The sequence below is a fragment of the Manis javanica genome, chromosome 14 (assembly GCF_040802235.1).
Source record: "Manis javanica isolate MJ-LG chromosome 14, MJ_LKY, whole genome shotgun sequence".
In the NCBI taxonomy this organism is placed as follows: domain Eukaryota; kingdom Metazoa; phylum Chordata; class Mammalia; order Pholidota; family Manidae; genus Manis; species Manis javanica.
Genome location: NC_133169.1, coordinates 9,188,224 through 9,205,091, shown reverse-complemented (window position 1 = coordinate 9,205,091; position 16,868 = coordinate 9,188,224). Strand labels below are relative to the sequence as shown.

At 54.4% G+C, this 16,868-nt stretch overlaps 1 protein-coding gene across 2 annotated transcripts; it reads left to right on the top strand.

Annotated features, from left to right (window-relative positions):
* The first annotated feature begins 149 nt into the window (after nucleotides 1-149).
* On the top strand, nucleotides 150-15,687 carry LOC118972104 (SLAM family member 9-like). 2 transcript variants are annotated; one of them, XM_037016663.2, is made up of 6 exons: nucleotides 150-368; nucleotides 7,172-7,552; nucleotides 9,113-9,409; nucleotides 10,645-10,776; nucleotides 10,981-11,072; nucleotides 11,349-15,687. In XM_037016663.2, the coding sequence occupies exons 1-6, from the start codon at nucleotides 296-298 to the stop codon at nucleotides 11,463-11,465; spliced, it is 1,092 nt and encodes a 363-aa protein (XP_036872558.2). In that variant the 5' UTR covers nucleotides 150-295; the 3' UTR covers nucleotides 11,466-15,687. The 2 variants fall into 2 exon arrangements, with proteins under 2 accessions (XP_036872558.2, XP_036872557.2); XM_037016662.2 differs by having other exon boundaries at nucleotides 10,642-10,776.
* Nucleotides 15,688-16,868: the final 1,181 nt, after the last annotated feature.

Here is a 16,868-nt window from a genome sequence, read left to right as displayed (position 1 = left end):
CGGGACAGGCTGGCTGTGTCCAGAGGAGCAGGGTCTCCCCAGCCCAGGGCCAGGCCTATCACAGAGGGAGGCTGGCTGTTCATGGGCTCAGTGGGCAGCTGCCTAGTGAGGTCCTCCTGCAGGCGCTGGGATAGTACGCCTGATCCAGATGGCCTCGCTGGGCTCCAGAGCTCGCGGTTAGCCCCGCCTCGGGGTGGGAAGAGCCGGAGCTCACTCGGGTGAAGCTTTGCTTCCTCTCTTGCCTCTTCCTCCTAATGTTTCCTCTGCAGCCGAGCTCGCGGGCAGGCAGCCTGCCATGGGGTCCTGCTCAGGAGACCCCCGCCTCTGCTGGGCCACCTGGCTCCTGCGATGCGCCAGCCTCCTCCTCAGTGAGTGGCCCGGGATGCCGGGAGGGGCGGCTGTTGGAGGAGCTGGGAGGCAGGGTCTCCTTGCCCCTCTGATGTCTTTGGTGAATACAAAGAGAAGACAACTCTTATTATTTAGCAAATGTAGTGCGTTTGCCTTAGAGCCCTGGGCTGGCTGGAAGAATAAAATGGTCTTTGCCTCTGGGAGGCTGGGATCCCTGACTCTGGGACTCTGCCCTGGGGCAGCCTTGGCTGCATTAAGGGGACCATTGCTGGGGGGCAGGTGAGGCAGTTTCTGTAACAACACCAGGGAAGCCAGAGAGCCTGGAGCCTCCTGGGGGGAGGGATGGAGAGGGACAAAGAAGCTGGCTCTGGGGACGCTCTGGGGACAGAGGGTGGGAATGGAAACCCCCGGCCTGAGCTCAGAGGGTCCTGACAGCCCTGCAGCTGTGGTGTGGAGGAGGGGCCCACCTAGCACCCATGTCCCAGATGGTGGAGCAACTCTAGTCCCCTTCCTTGAGCAAGACGTGGGCCATTGCACAGAGTGACATTCTGATTGTGTAAAAGGAACAGCAGCTCCAAAATGTAAGGGTGTCAGTCAGTGCACCCACCTGTTGCGAGAGATGGAGAAATGTGGAAGGAAGGGGTGGATTGCCTGCCTCCTGGGCCTCAGGAGAGGGTGACCTGGGGAGGAGAGAGGAGGGGAAGGGAGGGGGTGGGGGGGTTAATAACAAAAAAGGAACTGAAGGAGAGGCTGCTCTAAGGCAGGCAAATTTCAATCTATGACTTCATCGGAGGTGATGCTCATCTATAATGAAATGAAATCAAACACTGAGAGGACAATACGGCCTGTGAATCATGATTCTGGGGAAGCCGAACAGCCTCACTGAGGGATGGTGGTGTTTGTGTACCCGTGCCTGTGGGACTGCAGGGGGCTGTGAATGGAATGGGGCCGAGGGCTTGGGGCACAGGACGGCCTGAATGACAAGGAGCTTTGCAAGGCATGAGGCCCCCTTGCCCTGGGGACTGGGTCACAGTGATGTGTGGGCCTCCTCTTCTCTTCAGTTTTATGTAACTGGAGAAATATGCTAAATGATGTAGAGCTTTTTCCAAAGGCCCTCAGGTTTGAAAATTACATAAGAAAGAGACAGGGAGTCAGAAAATGGGACAAAATTATGATTGTTGAGTGTTAAATTTTATATTATTTGAATAATTTTTCCACTCCCTTGCTTACACACATGCCCTCACCTGGCTTTGTTCTCTCCTCTGGGCTTAGATCTTGCAGATCTGAAGCCCCTGCTGCCTTCCTCCTCTTTCTGGCTCTTCTCTTCCTCGCAGCTGCTGCTCCCCATCCAGCCCCTGGGGGACCCTCCCTGCAGCCTGAGGGCTGAGCCCCTGTTTGCCTGCTTCCCTCCTGCCCAGCAGGTGGGGGTCTGGCTGGGCTGCTGATGGGGCCCTTAGTGAGCTGGGAGCCCCCACCCTGCTGAGCCCTCTGAGAACTTGGTCTCCTTTCCCAGCAGGTAAGCTGCAGGCCGAGAGTCCAGGAACCTCTCAGGTCCTGGTGACAGACAGCAGCGCTGGAGGGGCAGCTCCTGGGGGAGGGGCAGGGAAAGGGGGAGGCTGGTGGGTGGCTCCCTGCAGGGGACACCTCAGCCTGGGACCCAGGAGAGGCTCTCCCCTAGGGAGCCTCCTCCCCTGTGAAAGGAGGGGCCTGGGGAATCCCCTGTAAGGCCCTCCCTGGGGTGACATCCTGGGATTCCCCAGACAGGACTTCCTGGGCTACTTCAAGGCCTGCTCTCTGTGTCTTCGCCCTGTCCTGTCCCTCTCCTGGGTCCTGGCAGGACTGCCGGCTGCTGAGCCTTGGGGACCCCTGGAAGGGGAAAAACCCTGCAGCCCCCGGGTGCTTCCTCAGCTCTCCTTGTGGTGGGACTCCTCCCCCTCCAGCCTCCCCCACCTGGCCCTCTGCTTCCTCTGTCCCTGCTCCTGAGAGGAGCGCTCAGCCCACCCGCTGAAGGATGTCCTCTCCTCCCCACAGTGTGCACCTGGGTCTGCAGAGCGCTCAGAAAGCTGCCGCGGCTGTGCCCTTGAGAAGCGCTAACCAACAGCCTCGGCCAGAGCGGTGCTATTTCTGTGTGGTTAGCAGAACATATTAGCTCTCTTCTCCCTGTCCCGTGGTGCTGAGTCCCTGTGACTACAGCTGGGTGGAAATACACTTGTTGGTCAGATTAAGTGGTGAAAAGCCCTTAGGAAGGTCCCCCGCTGCACACTGAATGCTGCCCCCTAGTCGGTACCGCCGCACATTTCCGCCTATTGGGACAAAGGGATAGTTTCTGTGAAAGTTACCCGCCTAAGGAACGGGAAAATGTGCACAGCAAGCACAGTCCACAATATAACTTTTTTCCAGCCCAAGCTTGGGACAGCCTGTAGCCTGTCCTTCCCTGCATCCCTTCCACTCTCCCCGGTGGCACAGATGGCCTCAGGGACTTGGTGACAGGAGAGGGGACAGTGGCCGGGGAAGCCTGCAGCTGTGGTCACAGCACTGAGCTTCCTCTCAGTCAGGGCTCTGGGAAACAGGAGGGCACCCGACTCCCTGCACCTCCTGGGGGACGTCCCCTGCGAGGCTGTGACTCCCTGGAGGCGTGCTGTGCCCAGGAGGGGACCCTGAGAGGGGCAGCTGGGGGAGAGGAGCAGGCTCCCCCCTGGGAACTGGGGGCGCCTGGGGTGGATCCGGGTTTGCTTGGTTAAGAATAATCATCACCCTAAAGAGAGCAGCTCCCATGTGGGACAGCTACTGAATGCAGTGCTCAGAGCTTTCCTCTTCTTAATCCTAACGGTGATTCTGAGAGGGAAGCACTGTTACTCCTTCCATTTCAGAGATAAGAAAGCTGAGGAGAGAGGTAAACAACCGTCAAGGTCGCACAGGAGCTGCTGGCGGATTGGGATTCAGGTCAAGTCTCCCTGACTCTGAAGTCCCAGCTTTTGAGCATCTGCCATGTGAGGTCACCTGGTCTAACACGCAAGGACAAAATCAAAACATCAACACTGACACGTAGTAGTTTTACAGAAAACAGAAGAGAATTATGAACATGCTTTGAAGTGGGGAGATCTATTTAAAGCAAGATATAATGCCAATAACCTTTAGAAATGATTGATACCTTTAAATAACATTTGGCATGGTAAATAGTCCATAGGCAAAGTTGTAAAACAAACTAGAAAATATTTGTATTATTTATGTTACAAACAGACTAATTTTCTTAAAATATGTCGAACACCTACAAAATAACAAGAAAAAACCTTCATGAACATATGTAATTTTTTTCCAGCCCATGTAATTGATGCAAGCAGATAGTTCACAGTTAACAGAAAAGGGGATTCAAACAATAGTATGCAATGGTGATCAACATCATCTATATGAGAAGTACTCATTAACGTCAGAATGGCAATGTAATTTGCCCTTATCAATTTGGCAAACAGCCAAAGGTTTATTATACATCATCTGTAGGTGCGAAACCAAAATGTTAAAATGTAAATAGGAACACCCTCTGGTGGACAATTTCACATTATCGAACAGAAGTTCAGATGTATGTACCTTCGATGCCATAAATCTGCCTGGTGGTTTGTCCCAATGTGCACACACCCACGTGTGCAAACTCAACACAAGGCTGTTCATAGTGGTGCTGTTTGCAGTGGCGGGAAGTGACCTGACTGCCAGAGAGGCGGGCCAGAACCAGAGCCCCCATGGGACGGCATGCCGCCTTTAAGTGAGACCCTCCGTGTGTATTGACGCAGAGCGCGCTCTGCCTGTGTGGTCATAAGAAAAGGCAAGAAACAGGCAGTGCGCGCGGGGTGTGTGCCTGTATGCGGAGAAACATGCATCCCCTTGTTGCCTAGACTCTCTGGATATATGCAGGAGAGACTGGTAATAATGCTGCCCGTGGGAAAGGTTGCTGGGCAGAGGGAGGCAGTAGGGAGACTGCATGTTCAAATTCTATTTCCCTCCTTTATATTAAACCATATGAATGTATAACTTGTTTACAATTTTAAAAAGTTAAAAGCCACTGAGTGTGGCTGAAATGCAATCTCCTCATCCTCTGAGTAGGATAACACTCTATAAACTGCTGGCTTTGATGGGCTGTCCTGAGGATCATCGGACACTGGGTACCTGCCCGAGCAGCTGAAATGTAGGGACTGGGTGTGTGTTCGTGGGGGGCTGGGCTGCACCTCTCCCCCTGGCAGTGCAAACACCAGGTGAAAGCTGGAGGACTGGCAATTCCATAGCAGGTGGGCCCTCATAAGAGTCCCTATCCCTAATAATAACAGCTAAATGCTCAGTGTTGGGGCTTTGTCTATATCATCTCACTTAATCCTCCCAGGAGTCATGAACACGCACAGCGCATGCCAGTGTTCCTATGTGAGAGCTCAGCCAGTAAAGGGGGTACTGGGACCTGAACCCAGTTCTGTTTCACTGCAGAGCTCGTCCCCCAGTGATCTGCCGGCAAGAGCCCAGCCCTGACTCCTCGGAGGCCCTCATGGGGTAAACGTGTAGGTCATGGGGGCCACGCTTCCTGGGTGCCCAGAGCTGCCATATCAAAGTTCCAAAAACTGGCGGACTTAAACAACAGGAATTTATTGTAGCAACAGTTTATTATATCAACAACTTAAAGTTACTGTTTTTGAGTTATGCAGGTTGAGAAATCCTATTTTGATGAGATTTGGCCAGTTCGGATTCTGGTGAGAGAGGTCTAGTCACTGTGTCCTGGGGACCTGCTGGCCATGCCATGTGTCCTGACGTGTTAGAGGGACCTGGTGGCACAGTCTCGTCCTGATCCTCGGTGTCCACCTCCTGTGGGCTGGGTCAGGGTGTCGGTCCTGCACCCCAGCTGTGAGTCTGCAGGACAGAGTGGCGTCTACAGCACACCTCTTCCTGCTCTGGGGTGCTGGGGTCCAGGGGTGCGGTGTGGAAGGAAGGGGCAGAGCAAGAGCTGTGAGGAGCCGGGCTAGAGCCTGATGAGGGATGCCGCCTATCTCCTGGGTGGCAGGGAAGGTCCACCTGCCCACTGAGGCAGTCCTGAAGGGCTGTGGCCTCGGGCCTGGGGGCTGCTGAGCCTGGTGTGGGGGCCCCGGTCCCGTGAGTGGAGCTGAAGGGACGGGGGTGAAGGCCTGACCCGGAGGAGACGCCCGACTGATGAGTTAGTGATTAAGTGAACACCAAGAGGGACCTGAGACACTTCTGCCCATGCACACTGGGTGGGCGGCTCTCTGTGTCCAGTGGGAGGCAGGACGGGACACGCACAGCAGGAGGGGGGCAGGCTGCCTGGGGAGGACTCCCTGGTGTGGAGAGGGGTCTGGGGCCCTGGCAGCCCAGCTCACCCTGACCTGCTGGGCGGACGTTGTTCCTCCTTCAGAATAAGGTTGTTCTGGGCCCTTTCCCTGGTCCTTAGAGGGACGGAGGGTATCAAGTCCGGGACTGTGTCTGAAGGGGGGATGGGCTCTGGAGGGGTGGCCCTGAGGGGCTGTGCCCACTAGCCTCAGCTCTGCAGAGTGACCAGGAGGGACACTCCCGGCCTCTCGGGGCCTGGGAGGGGGACAGTGCTGTCTGGGTGGAGGGCCCAGTGAGTTCATCAAAGGGTCGGTTGCTTCCCAACATTGTCTGTTTCTGGTGTTGAGCCAGGGTCTTGTGACTAGTTCTGGCCAGAGAGCAGGAGCAGACATCAGCTACCTCTGGATGATGAGGTGACCCCTGTGTGGGATTCCCCTGCCTCCCTCCCTGCTGTGGGCCGAGAGCCTGTGAGGAGGCTGAGGGCCCACGTGGTGCGGCCCCAAGGTGGCGGAACCCCATGGGTGACAGGAGTGCTCCTGCCCTCCATCACGGGCCATGTGGAGGGAGGTCACCCCCTCATTCTATGTCCCTCCAGTATTATTACAGCGGCCCAGCCTGCGGGCACCGGGCAAGGAGGACCCCTTTCACCACTGAATTAGTTACCTATAGCTGGGGAACCTGCCGGTGACTTAGTCCCTTAGTGCCTTTAAACCACACCACAGACAGTGTCACGGCCTCTGTGGGTCGGGACCCCGGGGCAGTTCAGCTGGGCCTCAGGCTCAGGGTCTCTCAGCCTGAATCAGGGTCTCGTCTGAGGCTGTAGGCAGCTCTCGGGGCAGTGGGAAGGGTCTGCTTCCAAGCCCCTGGTGGGATTGCTGATGGGGCGGAGTGCCTGTGGCTGTTGGGCTGAGGGCCCCAGGTCCCCCCTGGCTGTGGGCAGGAGACCGCCCACAGTGCCTGCCACGTGGGCCCCTCCTGAGGGCAGCGGACACCCGGGCAGCTGGCTTCATCGGGGCGAGCAAGAAAGAGTAAAGGAGAGGGCGAGGGAACAAGACGGAAGTCCCGGGCCTGTATGACCTGCACGACTGGGATGTCCCCTCCCTTTGCTGTGTTCTGTTCCTTGGAGGCAAGTCCCCAGGCGCTGCCCACTCCCCAGGAGAGGGTGTGGCCCTGGGGAGGGAGGGGTTCTGTAGCCACATTAGCAGCTGCCTCCTATAGTTACACAGTTGGTGTGCTGGGTGCCTTTGATCCGTGACCTCATTTAATTCCCACTATGCATACGAGGCAGGAAGGGGCCTGCAGGTCAGCCAGTGTGAGTAACCTGGTGAAGGTCACAGTCCAGTAGACCCAGGACTTTACTACAGAATTGCTTCACATTCATTGTACTCTGCTGCCTCCAAGAATTAAGGGCAGATATTGCCTTGATTTCATTAAGAAGATGGGTTGTGTGGTTTTCTTTATTATTCTTACTGAGAAAATGCTCCCATTTCCCGTGTTCATGCCCTAGGTGCCTGCAGCACTGTGGCCAACAGCTCCGGAGCCCATGGTTCTGGAGTTATGGATTCTGGAGCCCACGTGTTTCTGAACAGGACCCAGGGAAGCTGTGTGTTGTTTCACGCGGCCAGGGAGGCAGGAGCTGAGCTGAAGGACATCTCGTGGGGCTTCGGCCCTGATTCAGCGTACACAGTCATCCTGCAGGTCCATTCTGGCGCGGACTCTCCCACCTGGGTCAGCCTCCGGGACAAGTATGAGCACAGGGTCCACGTGCCCAACATGACGTCCCTGAGGATCGACAACCTTACGTGCGAGGACAGCGGGCAGTACCGGGCTCGAGTCAGCCTCACTGGAGGAAGAGAATTTAACATGAATTTCCACCTCACTGTCTATGGTATGTGACAGCCCCTGTCTCCATTCCATGGTGATGCCCTACTTTTGTCCCCAGGAGTGTCACTTAGGCCACATTTTGTGGGATTCCCTCCAGAACAGGCCTTCAGACTCTATCGCTCCCCTGAGGTTAAGGTGAGTGGGGTCACCACAATGGGGAGCAGAGATGAGATTCAACATGGGAGAAAACCACAGTGCTTTGGGAGAGCAGAATGGAAAACGGGGGCAATGGAATTATTGCCATAACATTTAATTTTGTGTACAGGACTAAGTTTACTCAATTTGATCATTAATTTTTTATTTCTTCTATAAAAATTATGTAGACTTAGAGGTTCAAAACAACACTAATTATTATCCTTCCTTCCTGTAGGTCAGAGGTCAGACAGGCCCCCTGGGCTAAGGCTCTAGGGGAGGGAACGGCTTCTGTCCTGCCCACCTTCTCGGGGCTGCCTGTGCTCCTTACCTGGGGGCTGCCTCCCTGTCTTCAAGCCCGCTATGGCGGACCAGCCCTCCTCCCCCTGCAGGCCTCCCCACCTCCCCTCCATCCCCACTGTTAGGGACCCTTGTGGTTCCCTGGGTGCCAGCCTCATAATCCAGAGAGTCTCTGTTTTAAGGTTGACTGATCAGCAGCCTTAGTGCCACCTGTGCCCTCAATTCCCCTTTGCCATGTCACCTAAGATATTGGTTCTGAGGACAAGGACGTGGGTGTCTCTGGGCCACTGTTCACCCACCCCAGCTGGGACCCACGTGCAGCTGGTCCTCCGGTTCCCACCTCTGACTCCGCACCAGCCTGAGGAGGCCTCACTCACGGTGACCCCACCAGCCCAGCTCTGAGCCCCGCATTCACGGGGACCCCACCAGCCCAGCTCTGAGCCCCTCAGTTGTGGGAAAGGTTACCCTGCAGCCCTGCCCAGCCTCAGAGAGCGGCTCCTTGTCCCTCAGGTTCCTCTCTGCGCAGGGCGGCCTCCTGTTTGGAGGAGTGGCAGCTCCATCTGTAGGTCCCTGAGTGATGTCTAAGAGCGACTTGCCCATCTGTCACTTGTGTGTGAGGCTCACCCAGCGGCACGTGCTCACGCACTTGGGGCTGTCCTTCCTGTTCGCTGCCACCATGCCTCCCACAGCGGCTGGGCACCAGGGCCCTTCTGGGCTCTCAGAGCTGCTGATGCCCCCTGCCTGGGGGCTGTGCAGCCACGGGCATCATCCCAGGAGGAGGACAGACAGGGCCCTGCCCCAGCACAGGGCCTTCACAGCCAGACGTGTCCCTTGCAGGAAAGACCCAGTTTCTTTGTAACAATTAGTCCTGGAAGGTGAGGCCCAGCATTTATTTTCTTGTGGGAGATTTTTAAAGTCTTGCTCAAACTAGGGAAATCATAGGCCTTAACTCAGTGGGCACCTTCCTTGTCCCTGTTGTATATTTGGCTCTGGGGCAAACTGGGTTTTATCTAAAATGTACTTGCCATCCTTAAAGTGTAGGGGTCAGAGCCCAGGGAGATCCCGGATGGGAAAGTGAACTGTCATGTCCGCCACTCATGTGAGCCTCCGTTCCTTTGTCCTTCCCGCCCAGCACCCGTGCCCCTTCCCCAGATCTGGGTCACTTCCTCATCCATCACACCAGGCTGGTGCAACGTCACCTTGGAGTGCAGGGCCCAGGGGGCCATGGAGGACCTGAAGGTGACCTGGGAGAGCAAAGGCCTCCCCGAGGAGCTGGAGCAGAGAGGGATCCCGGGACCAGCCCCCAACTCGTGGACCCTGGATCTGAGCCTGCCACTGAGCCAGCCCAACCCCAGGCTCACCTGTGTGCTCAGCAACCCGCTTGACCAGAAAACTGCCACCACAGACCTTGGGGCCATCTGTGTCCCTGGTGAGTGCTGCCTGCCAGCAGGGAGGGCACTCTCGGAGCACAGGTAGCCCTGGGGTGAGGCTCTGGGCTCTTCTCCCTGCCATGCGTGTCAGCCTCCCCTTCCACCTGGTCACCCCACACAGGGTCTGGGGGGCACATCCACATGGCTGCTGCTTCTAAATGTCTGTAATACCCATGCCTACCTCCCCACCCTGACCCTGGCCCTGACAGGCCTCCACTGCATATCTTATTCCAACTGAAGGATCCCCTTAGGCACTGTGATTTATGGGCTGTGATCACGCTGCCCCATAAAGCCCTGTGCTTAGAAGGGCTCTGCTGTCTTATTCTGAAATTTTTAATAATTTTTGAACAATGGGCTCCTCATCCTCATTTTGCACGGGGCCCTATGGGTCCCATAGCCGCCCTGCCCTTAGGTGTCAGCTCCTTTGAGGAGCTGCCCAGGCTCCCCCCATACTGAGCAGCAGTGGTCTGTTCGTGGATTCATCCCCTCCATCGCTTGGTACCCCAGGGCCTTGTCATGTTCTCCTTTGAGTCCCTGTGCAAGCACAGCCTGAATGATTGACCTGGTTCCCTGCATGCAGCTCCCCTCCTCTAACCCATCCACCAAGTGCTGGGGCACCTGATGTGTCAGCAGCGCACAGAACCCCTGTTCCCTTCCCCTCAGCCCTGTCCTGAGTCTCACATAACACCTAAAAGTCAGCCTGACCCACAAGCCCTGGAAACAGACTCTGCCTCCTCTGATCCCCTGGCCTGGCTCCCCCCTGCCCGTCCCTCTCCTGCCTGCCCCAGTGGGAACTGCTGACCCCAGGGCTGGCGATGTGATCCCAACAGGCGGCTCCTCCTTCCTGTAATGGCCTGCCTGCCCTGAATATCTGAGGAACTCCTTCTCCTCCCTCAACACGTTCTTTACCCATCACCTCCTCTGGGACGCCCTCCCTGAAGACCTGTGTACAAGGAGTAAGCCTCTGTTGCACTGGGATCCCCCTGGCTGCAGCCTCCCCCCCAGGAAGGAGCTTCTCAAGGACATGAATCACGTCTTGCTCATCTCAGCGTCCCTGCACCAAGCAGGAGCTGGGGACCTGGCTGAATGCACGAGCATCCGTGCTCCTCCCCTTCTGCTTCTGATCCAGGACCCCTCAGGCTTCTCTCCTGCTCTCTCTCTGTCTCCTTGGCAGTGGGTACCCGAGCTCTGTCTTTCCTTAATCTTCTTGGTTCTCTGTCTGTGAGGGAAGCAGGTTCACATGCACAGACCAGTGCTCGCACCCTGCCAGGCATCCTGGGGGCCACCGTCACTGTGCTGCTCATCCTTGGAGCTGGACTGTGGCTTTGGAAGATGCGTGGGAAGAAGAAGATGGAGACCGGGAGAGGCAGGTGGCTCTTGTCCTCGCAGCCCAGCCACCTCCCTTCTCCCATTGTACCCTATATGCTCTCTTTCTCCTGCATTTTGCTGCTCTGGGAATGTCCCAGAAGAGGGGAGAGTGGGTGTGGCCATGACCTTGGGGTTCACAGCAGTGGGGGAGGGTAGAGGTCTCCATGGCCCAGATTCAAGCTCCGCTCCGTGTGTGACGCAGGTGCAGGACTTCAGGAGGCGCACAGGGACGAGGACGGTGGCGTGCACTACGCAGAGCTGAGCCCGCAGGTGCCTCATGAGGGCAGGGACAAGGTGAGAGCTGGGAGCGCTGCCCCGCCTGGCTCTCCCTGCCCCTCTGGGCCTGGACTGTGCTGGTCACCCCAGTCATCTGCTGTTTCTGACCCCACTGCCTCTTTCTACTTTTTCCTGACAGTCAACAGTGTAACTAAGAAAATTCACATCTGGGGCTGGTGGAGTGCCGGGCGCTCTGGGGGAACGATGTGCAGTGTGCGTCAGCAGCCTAGGCTCCAGGTGGGCCCCTCTATCACGCAGCTGTTCCGGGAACCCTCTGTCACTCTGCTTTTGCAGGAACCGTCTGGGTCGCACCCCCAGGGTATCGGTGAGCAACATCTGCAAGACATAGAGCCTCTCAAGTCTGTCTACAGTGTGGTCCATAAGCCAGGCCAGGTCATGAAGATGATTTAAGGGGAGGATGCAGGAGAATCCAGTCCTCCCGGGACACCTCCACCCTGAGCTGATCCCTGCAGACGCAGCCTCTCGCAGCTCTGGTCCAGCTCCAGCTGCCCCTGGTCTGTGTGCTGTGACCCTGGAGCCCTCAGATCCCTACGTGCATGTGGCCCGGCCATTTCCTCTGACCCTCCCCAAGCTGCCCTCCCCTCAGCGTCCTCAGCCCTGCAGGATGAGGGCTCTTCCTGTCGTGGACTCGGCTCCTGGCCCCTGTCCTCCTGCAGCTCCCCATGCGGACCCTCCTGACTGCACATGGCAGCCCCCACGGCCTCTGCTGCGTGTCTTTCTAAGAACATGAGCCCAGGCACGGGCACTGTAGAGATGTTGACTGTCCACAGAGGAGGGAGGTGGGACCTGGCTTCGGGATGCAGAGTTGGGGGTCTGTGGAGGCAGCATGGGAGGGTGGGGCCCGGAGGGTGGGGCTCCCAGAGGGACTGGCCCGGGGTCACGCTGCCCCTTGTGCACAGCTCCCGGGCAGAGGGGGCAGTGTGTGCATTGGGAGGAGTGTCCAGTGCACACTGTACACAGGCCACGGCCTTCCTTCTGGGCCTCGGCCGCAGCCCGCCTTCCTGCGGAGTGCGCGGGGGATGTGTCTGCTCTCAGGGTCTGCTGAGCCTTCTCAGAGAATAGGTTCCACTCAATAGGCTGTACATGATTTTCTCATTTAAAACTTCAACAGTTCGGTGAGGAGGCATCCCCAATGTACCAGGAGCTCAGAGTCCGTAGTAGCTGTAGGAAAAGAGCGTCAGATGTTCCTCTGTTGGGATGGACACTTGGTGGTGGGGTGTCGTCCTGCCTCTGCTGTGGGTGTGAGGGTGAGCCTGGGGAGGGGATCCAGCTCTCCCACTCCCCGGGGGCCTCAGCAGACGGAGCCCCAGCACAGAGGCTGCTGAGTGTCTCGTGAGCCCACATGTCGGTGGGGGTGGATGGGATGACCTCCGTGACCCTGCCAGGCCCTGAGGTTCTGGGTGGGCTCTCCCCACCCCTCCTGCAACCTCACGTTGCCTGAGGACCTGAGGCGGCCTGCACTGTGGTGTACGGGAGCGTCTGCCCTCCCGGGGTCCTCCTGCCTCAAAGCCTCTGCCTCCTGCAGCTCTTGGGTCAGAGATGCACTCACTCTGGTCCCGGGCACTTAGTACCTTGTCTGCTGGCCTGGACTCCTGGGCCTCTTGGTTCCCTTCCCAGCTCAGCTCAGCTGCTTCATCTCTGACCTTAGAAAGCAAAGTTCTGAGCTAGAGGCTTGGGCGTTATGAAGCAATGCTCCTGTCCTGCTCGACGGGGCCTGGATAGCGGAGGAGGAGGCGGATCAATAAAGCGGCTCTTTCAGACCTCTCCCGCCTCAGGCTGAGCAGGAAGCTGAAACAAAAAGCTAACATCTCCTTTCTGGAATCCCAGGTGAGTGGTCGTGGCGGAGTATCAATGTCCATCCACTCAGGAGCAGTGAAAGATGTGACCACCCATTGACCCTTCCCACCCAACCTGAAGCAGAGAAGAAAAGGAAGAGAACTGGCCTTTCAAAGCCTATAATGAATGAGGCTTTTTCCTAGGCATTTTACAGAAATTATTCCCTCTGTATCCTCCCAAGAACTCTCTAGGGTAGGTATTATCATCCCCAGTTTGCAGGACAGGTTCCTAGCATCCCAAACTAGCTGGTGACAGAGCAAAGCCTTCAGTCCAGTGCTGGATGATTCTAGTGTCCACATCTTACCCTTTACCACATGGTCAGTGAAGAACTTGGGATCCTGGAATGTTCAGAAAGGAATACCCTCCATTCCTTCCTCTCCCAAGGATCCTGGTCTTCTGACTCAGGTGCTCCAACTTGTTTTGAGCCCATCCTGATGATGGATGGAGCCTGTGGTGGTAGAGAGGGGAATTGCCCCTTATGTGGAGAACGGGGCCTTGGTGGTGGGACACGTGGAATGAGGGACCTCGCCCTCTGGTGCAGATGAGACATTCAGAGATGACGTCCTTTCCCTGGAGTCTTGCAGAAGTTCCTTCTCCTCTGAACAAGGTATGTTCAGCATCCCCATCCTTACCAGCTAGCCTTTGCATTATATTCAAAACTCCACTCAATAGGCTGTACATGATTTTCTCATTTAAAACTTCAACAGTTCGGTGAGGAGGCATCCCCAATGTACAGATGGAAAAATAAAATCCAGAGAGGTTAAGCCCCTCACATGAGTTCTCCTGAGTTAGAGTGATGCAGGCATGATGTGAGGCCACACGGATGGTAATTTTACTCATTTGATCCTTTTTCTCCCTCATCCCAGACACCCAACCTGTCACCATGCTCCACGGGATTATCCTTCCTAATGCTTCTTGGACCCCGTCCTCCTCTCATCCTTCCATTCCCACCTTCCTTCCACCTTTAGCTGCACTGTTTTTACATTTCCGCCAGCAATGGATGGGGATCTCTCCACATCCTCTGCAACTCATTTTTCGATTGTAGTCATCATAGTGGGTGTGAAGTGGTATCTCACTGTGGTTCTGAATTGCATTTCCATGATGACTAGTGATGTTGAGCATGTTTTCATGTGCATATTGACCATTTGTATACCTTATTTGGAGAAATCTCTTCTTCTCTTGAATTGCCCCACCTTTCCATTGAATCTGCAGCAGTCGGGGTCACCGGGGAACTCCAGATTGGTAAATCTGGTGGTCAGCTCTCAGTCCTCATCTCCTGGAACCAGTTTACAAGCAATGGACTTGCCCTTCCTTGAAAAACTGCCTTCACGTTGCATTCACCACTCACTGTTCACTTCTTCCTACTCAGCTGTTGCTCCTTAGTTTCGTTATCCTTTTCCTCCCCAGCTCCCCTGACTTAATTTTGGAATATCCTAGGGTTCGTACCCAAACCACCGAGACCACCTCTCATCATTAGGTATACTCATTTTCTTTCTGATATTATGGACACGCACTAATCCCCAGATTCTGTGACTATGTGACCTCCAATGTCAAAAAGGACTTACAGACGTGACCCCTCTCCTGGACTCCACGTTATGTCCCACTGTTTGGACATACCTGACATCTCCACTTGCATGGAAAACAAGCACCTCCAGCTTGTCATGTTTAAATTTAAACTCACACACGTGCTTCCCACACATTTTCCCACCCCTAAAACTGTCACTTCCATCCTTCCATTTTTCTGGCCACAAAACTTTGGTGTCATGCTTGATGTCTTCCTTTTTCTCACACCCTACTCCCTATCAGTACATACTGATATCTTTCCTCCTGTATATATATATATATTCAAATATTTATTTTCATAATAAAATACCTCTCACAACCTCCCTGGCCCAGTAAGGTTATCATTCCTCACCCAGATTACTGGAGTAGCTTCATATCTCCCTACTTTGGTTTTTAATCCCTTAGCATCCTGTTTTCAAAATTATTATCCAGAATGATCTTTTTCAAACCTAAGTTGCACCTTAGCTGAGGACTCCCCGATGGGTCCACTTCATCTGCAAGGCCCTGTACCACGTGACCTTATGTCCCATGCTCCCTTTCTCCTTTCATCCACACTGGGCTTTCTGCCTTTCCTTCCATACACATTGCATGCTTCTGCCTCAGGGCCTTTGCTCTGCCAGGAGTCTCTTCCTCCAGGTATCTGCATATCTCTTTCCCTGACCTCCTGCACGTTTTGTGCATATGTTACCTTCTCAGTAAGGTCTAGCTGACTTCCCTATTTAAACCTGCATCCTTCCCCTGGAGCCCTCCCTCCCCCTTCATGCCCTATTTTCTTCACTGCCCTCCACAAGGTTGTGAGTCAGGGTGAATTTAACCTGGGCTGTACTTTAAAGACGAGTGGGTATTGAGGCCTCAAGGTGTCAATTTCAATCTTATTATGCAAATACTATTATTATTTCCAGGAAACTGCAACATTGATAAGTTGCTTGTCCAAGTTCACATACCTAATAAGAGTTGGGACTGAAATCTTGGAGTTGGCATCTAAAGCCCTTGCCTGTGACCACTATATAGTGGGTAAATGAAGTATAGTCTGTCCACATGATGGATTAACATTTATGTAATAGGAACGATAAATAACATTTTTATTTATTTAAATAGAAAGCTGTCCTTGAAATATTAAGTGGATTATGGAACAATGTATGTGGTATTATCTTGTATTACAAATGCATATAAACATATGTTTGTGTAAATAAAAAGGAAGTCTAAAAGCTGATATGTCAAGAAGGTAACTGGTTATCTTCTGAAGTCTGTTTCTTTTTCCAAATCATTAAATTATGACACTAATCAAAAAAGATGATCTTTTACAATGTTTCAGCAGGGCTGTGATAGGCTCAGAGCTGTGCTTCAGACAGATAAAGCCACCTGTGTGCCAACAGGAAGCTTGTCATGGAAACCAGTGAAAGTATTTATGCTCATTTTCACTTTCTGTTGTGTAGAATTGGTGGCTTCAGGATCTTTACTGAAATAACCCCAAGCACATCTGGATTTGTGTAGATAGTAAAGACAGAGTAAAAATTTAGGTCTAATTGATCCAAATGGAAACTCCCCACGGATTGCTCACAACTCTGGCTGTTCCTTAGATGAACTGGGGAGCATTTAAAAACAGATGCTTGGACTCTATCCCCAAACGAAGCATCATCTGTATTTAAAAAACTCAATAGTTGATTCTGATGCATGATCAGGATTGAGAACGGAAGCACTGGGTCTGCACGAAGTCTTCACAAAGTTCAAAAGGGAATGTGCATGGCAAGGACAGGCCGAGGGTTTGTGTTCCAGGATGTTCCTCAGTGTGTGTCAGTCCACAGCCCAGTAATGTGGAGGGAAGGAATGGGTGACTGACAGGGCCGCACAGGTTGGCATTACTTGCTTGTGTTCACCACGGTTCACACTGTGATGCGTAGACTACGAGACAGAGGCCAGAAGCTCCATTACATCCATTGCTGATTTGCCTTGGGGAAGCAAAACCTTGCTGGCAAATGTCAAAAGGCACAGACAGACAAAACCAGAATGTTTAGTAATTTATAGTGAGACGTATACTTGCTAACTGGGCTGGATATGCCTGTTAGGCCGACCAGGGCATCCTCCTCCCAAAGACAAGCCAGGCAGGAAGTCAGGGTATCGCCTGGGAAGCCCTGAGTCCGGGCGGGCGGGTGAGCAGCTGCTCCTGGGGTGGATTCCGGAGGCCTCGGGGCTGAGCTCTGCATCTCCACGGTCGCGTTTACCTGCCCGGGCCTGGGACTCTCCTGCCAGGGTGACAGAGCCCCTCATTTGTCTCTGTCGCTCTCCTCTCTTTATGCTCCATTTCTTGCTAACGAACTCCTGACTGACATATTCTTTCTTTGCTCATGTGCATGTGTGAGATTAGTCTTGCTCTGCTCTCTGAGCGGGAATCTC

What these genes read in the sequence shown, in the direction of transcription:
- LOC118972104 (XM_037016662.2), top strand. Translation starts at nt 296, where the DNA reads ATGGGGTCCTGCTCAGGAGACCCCCGCCTCTGCTGGGCCACCTGGCTC. An exon ending in ATGCGCCAGCCTCCTCCTCA is followed by an intron (nt 369 to 7,171) that starts GTGAGTGGCCCG and finishes TTCATGCCCTAG; the next exon opens with GTGCCTGCAGCACTGTGGCC. An exon ending in CTCATGAGGGCAGGGACAAG is followed by an intron (nt 11,073 to 11,348) that starts GTGAGAGCTGGG and finishes CTGCTTTTGCAG; the next exon opens with GAACCGTCTGGGTCGCACCC.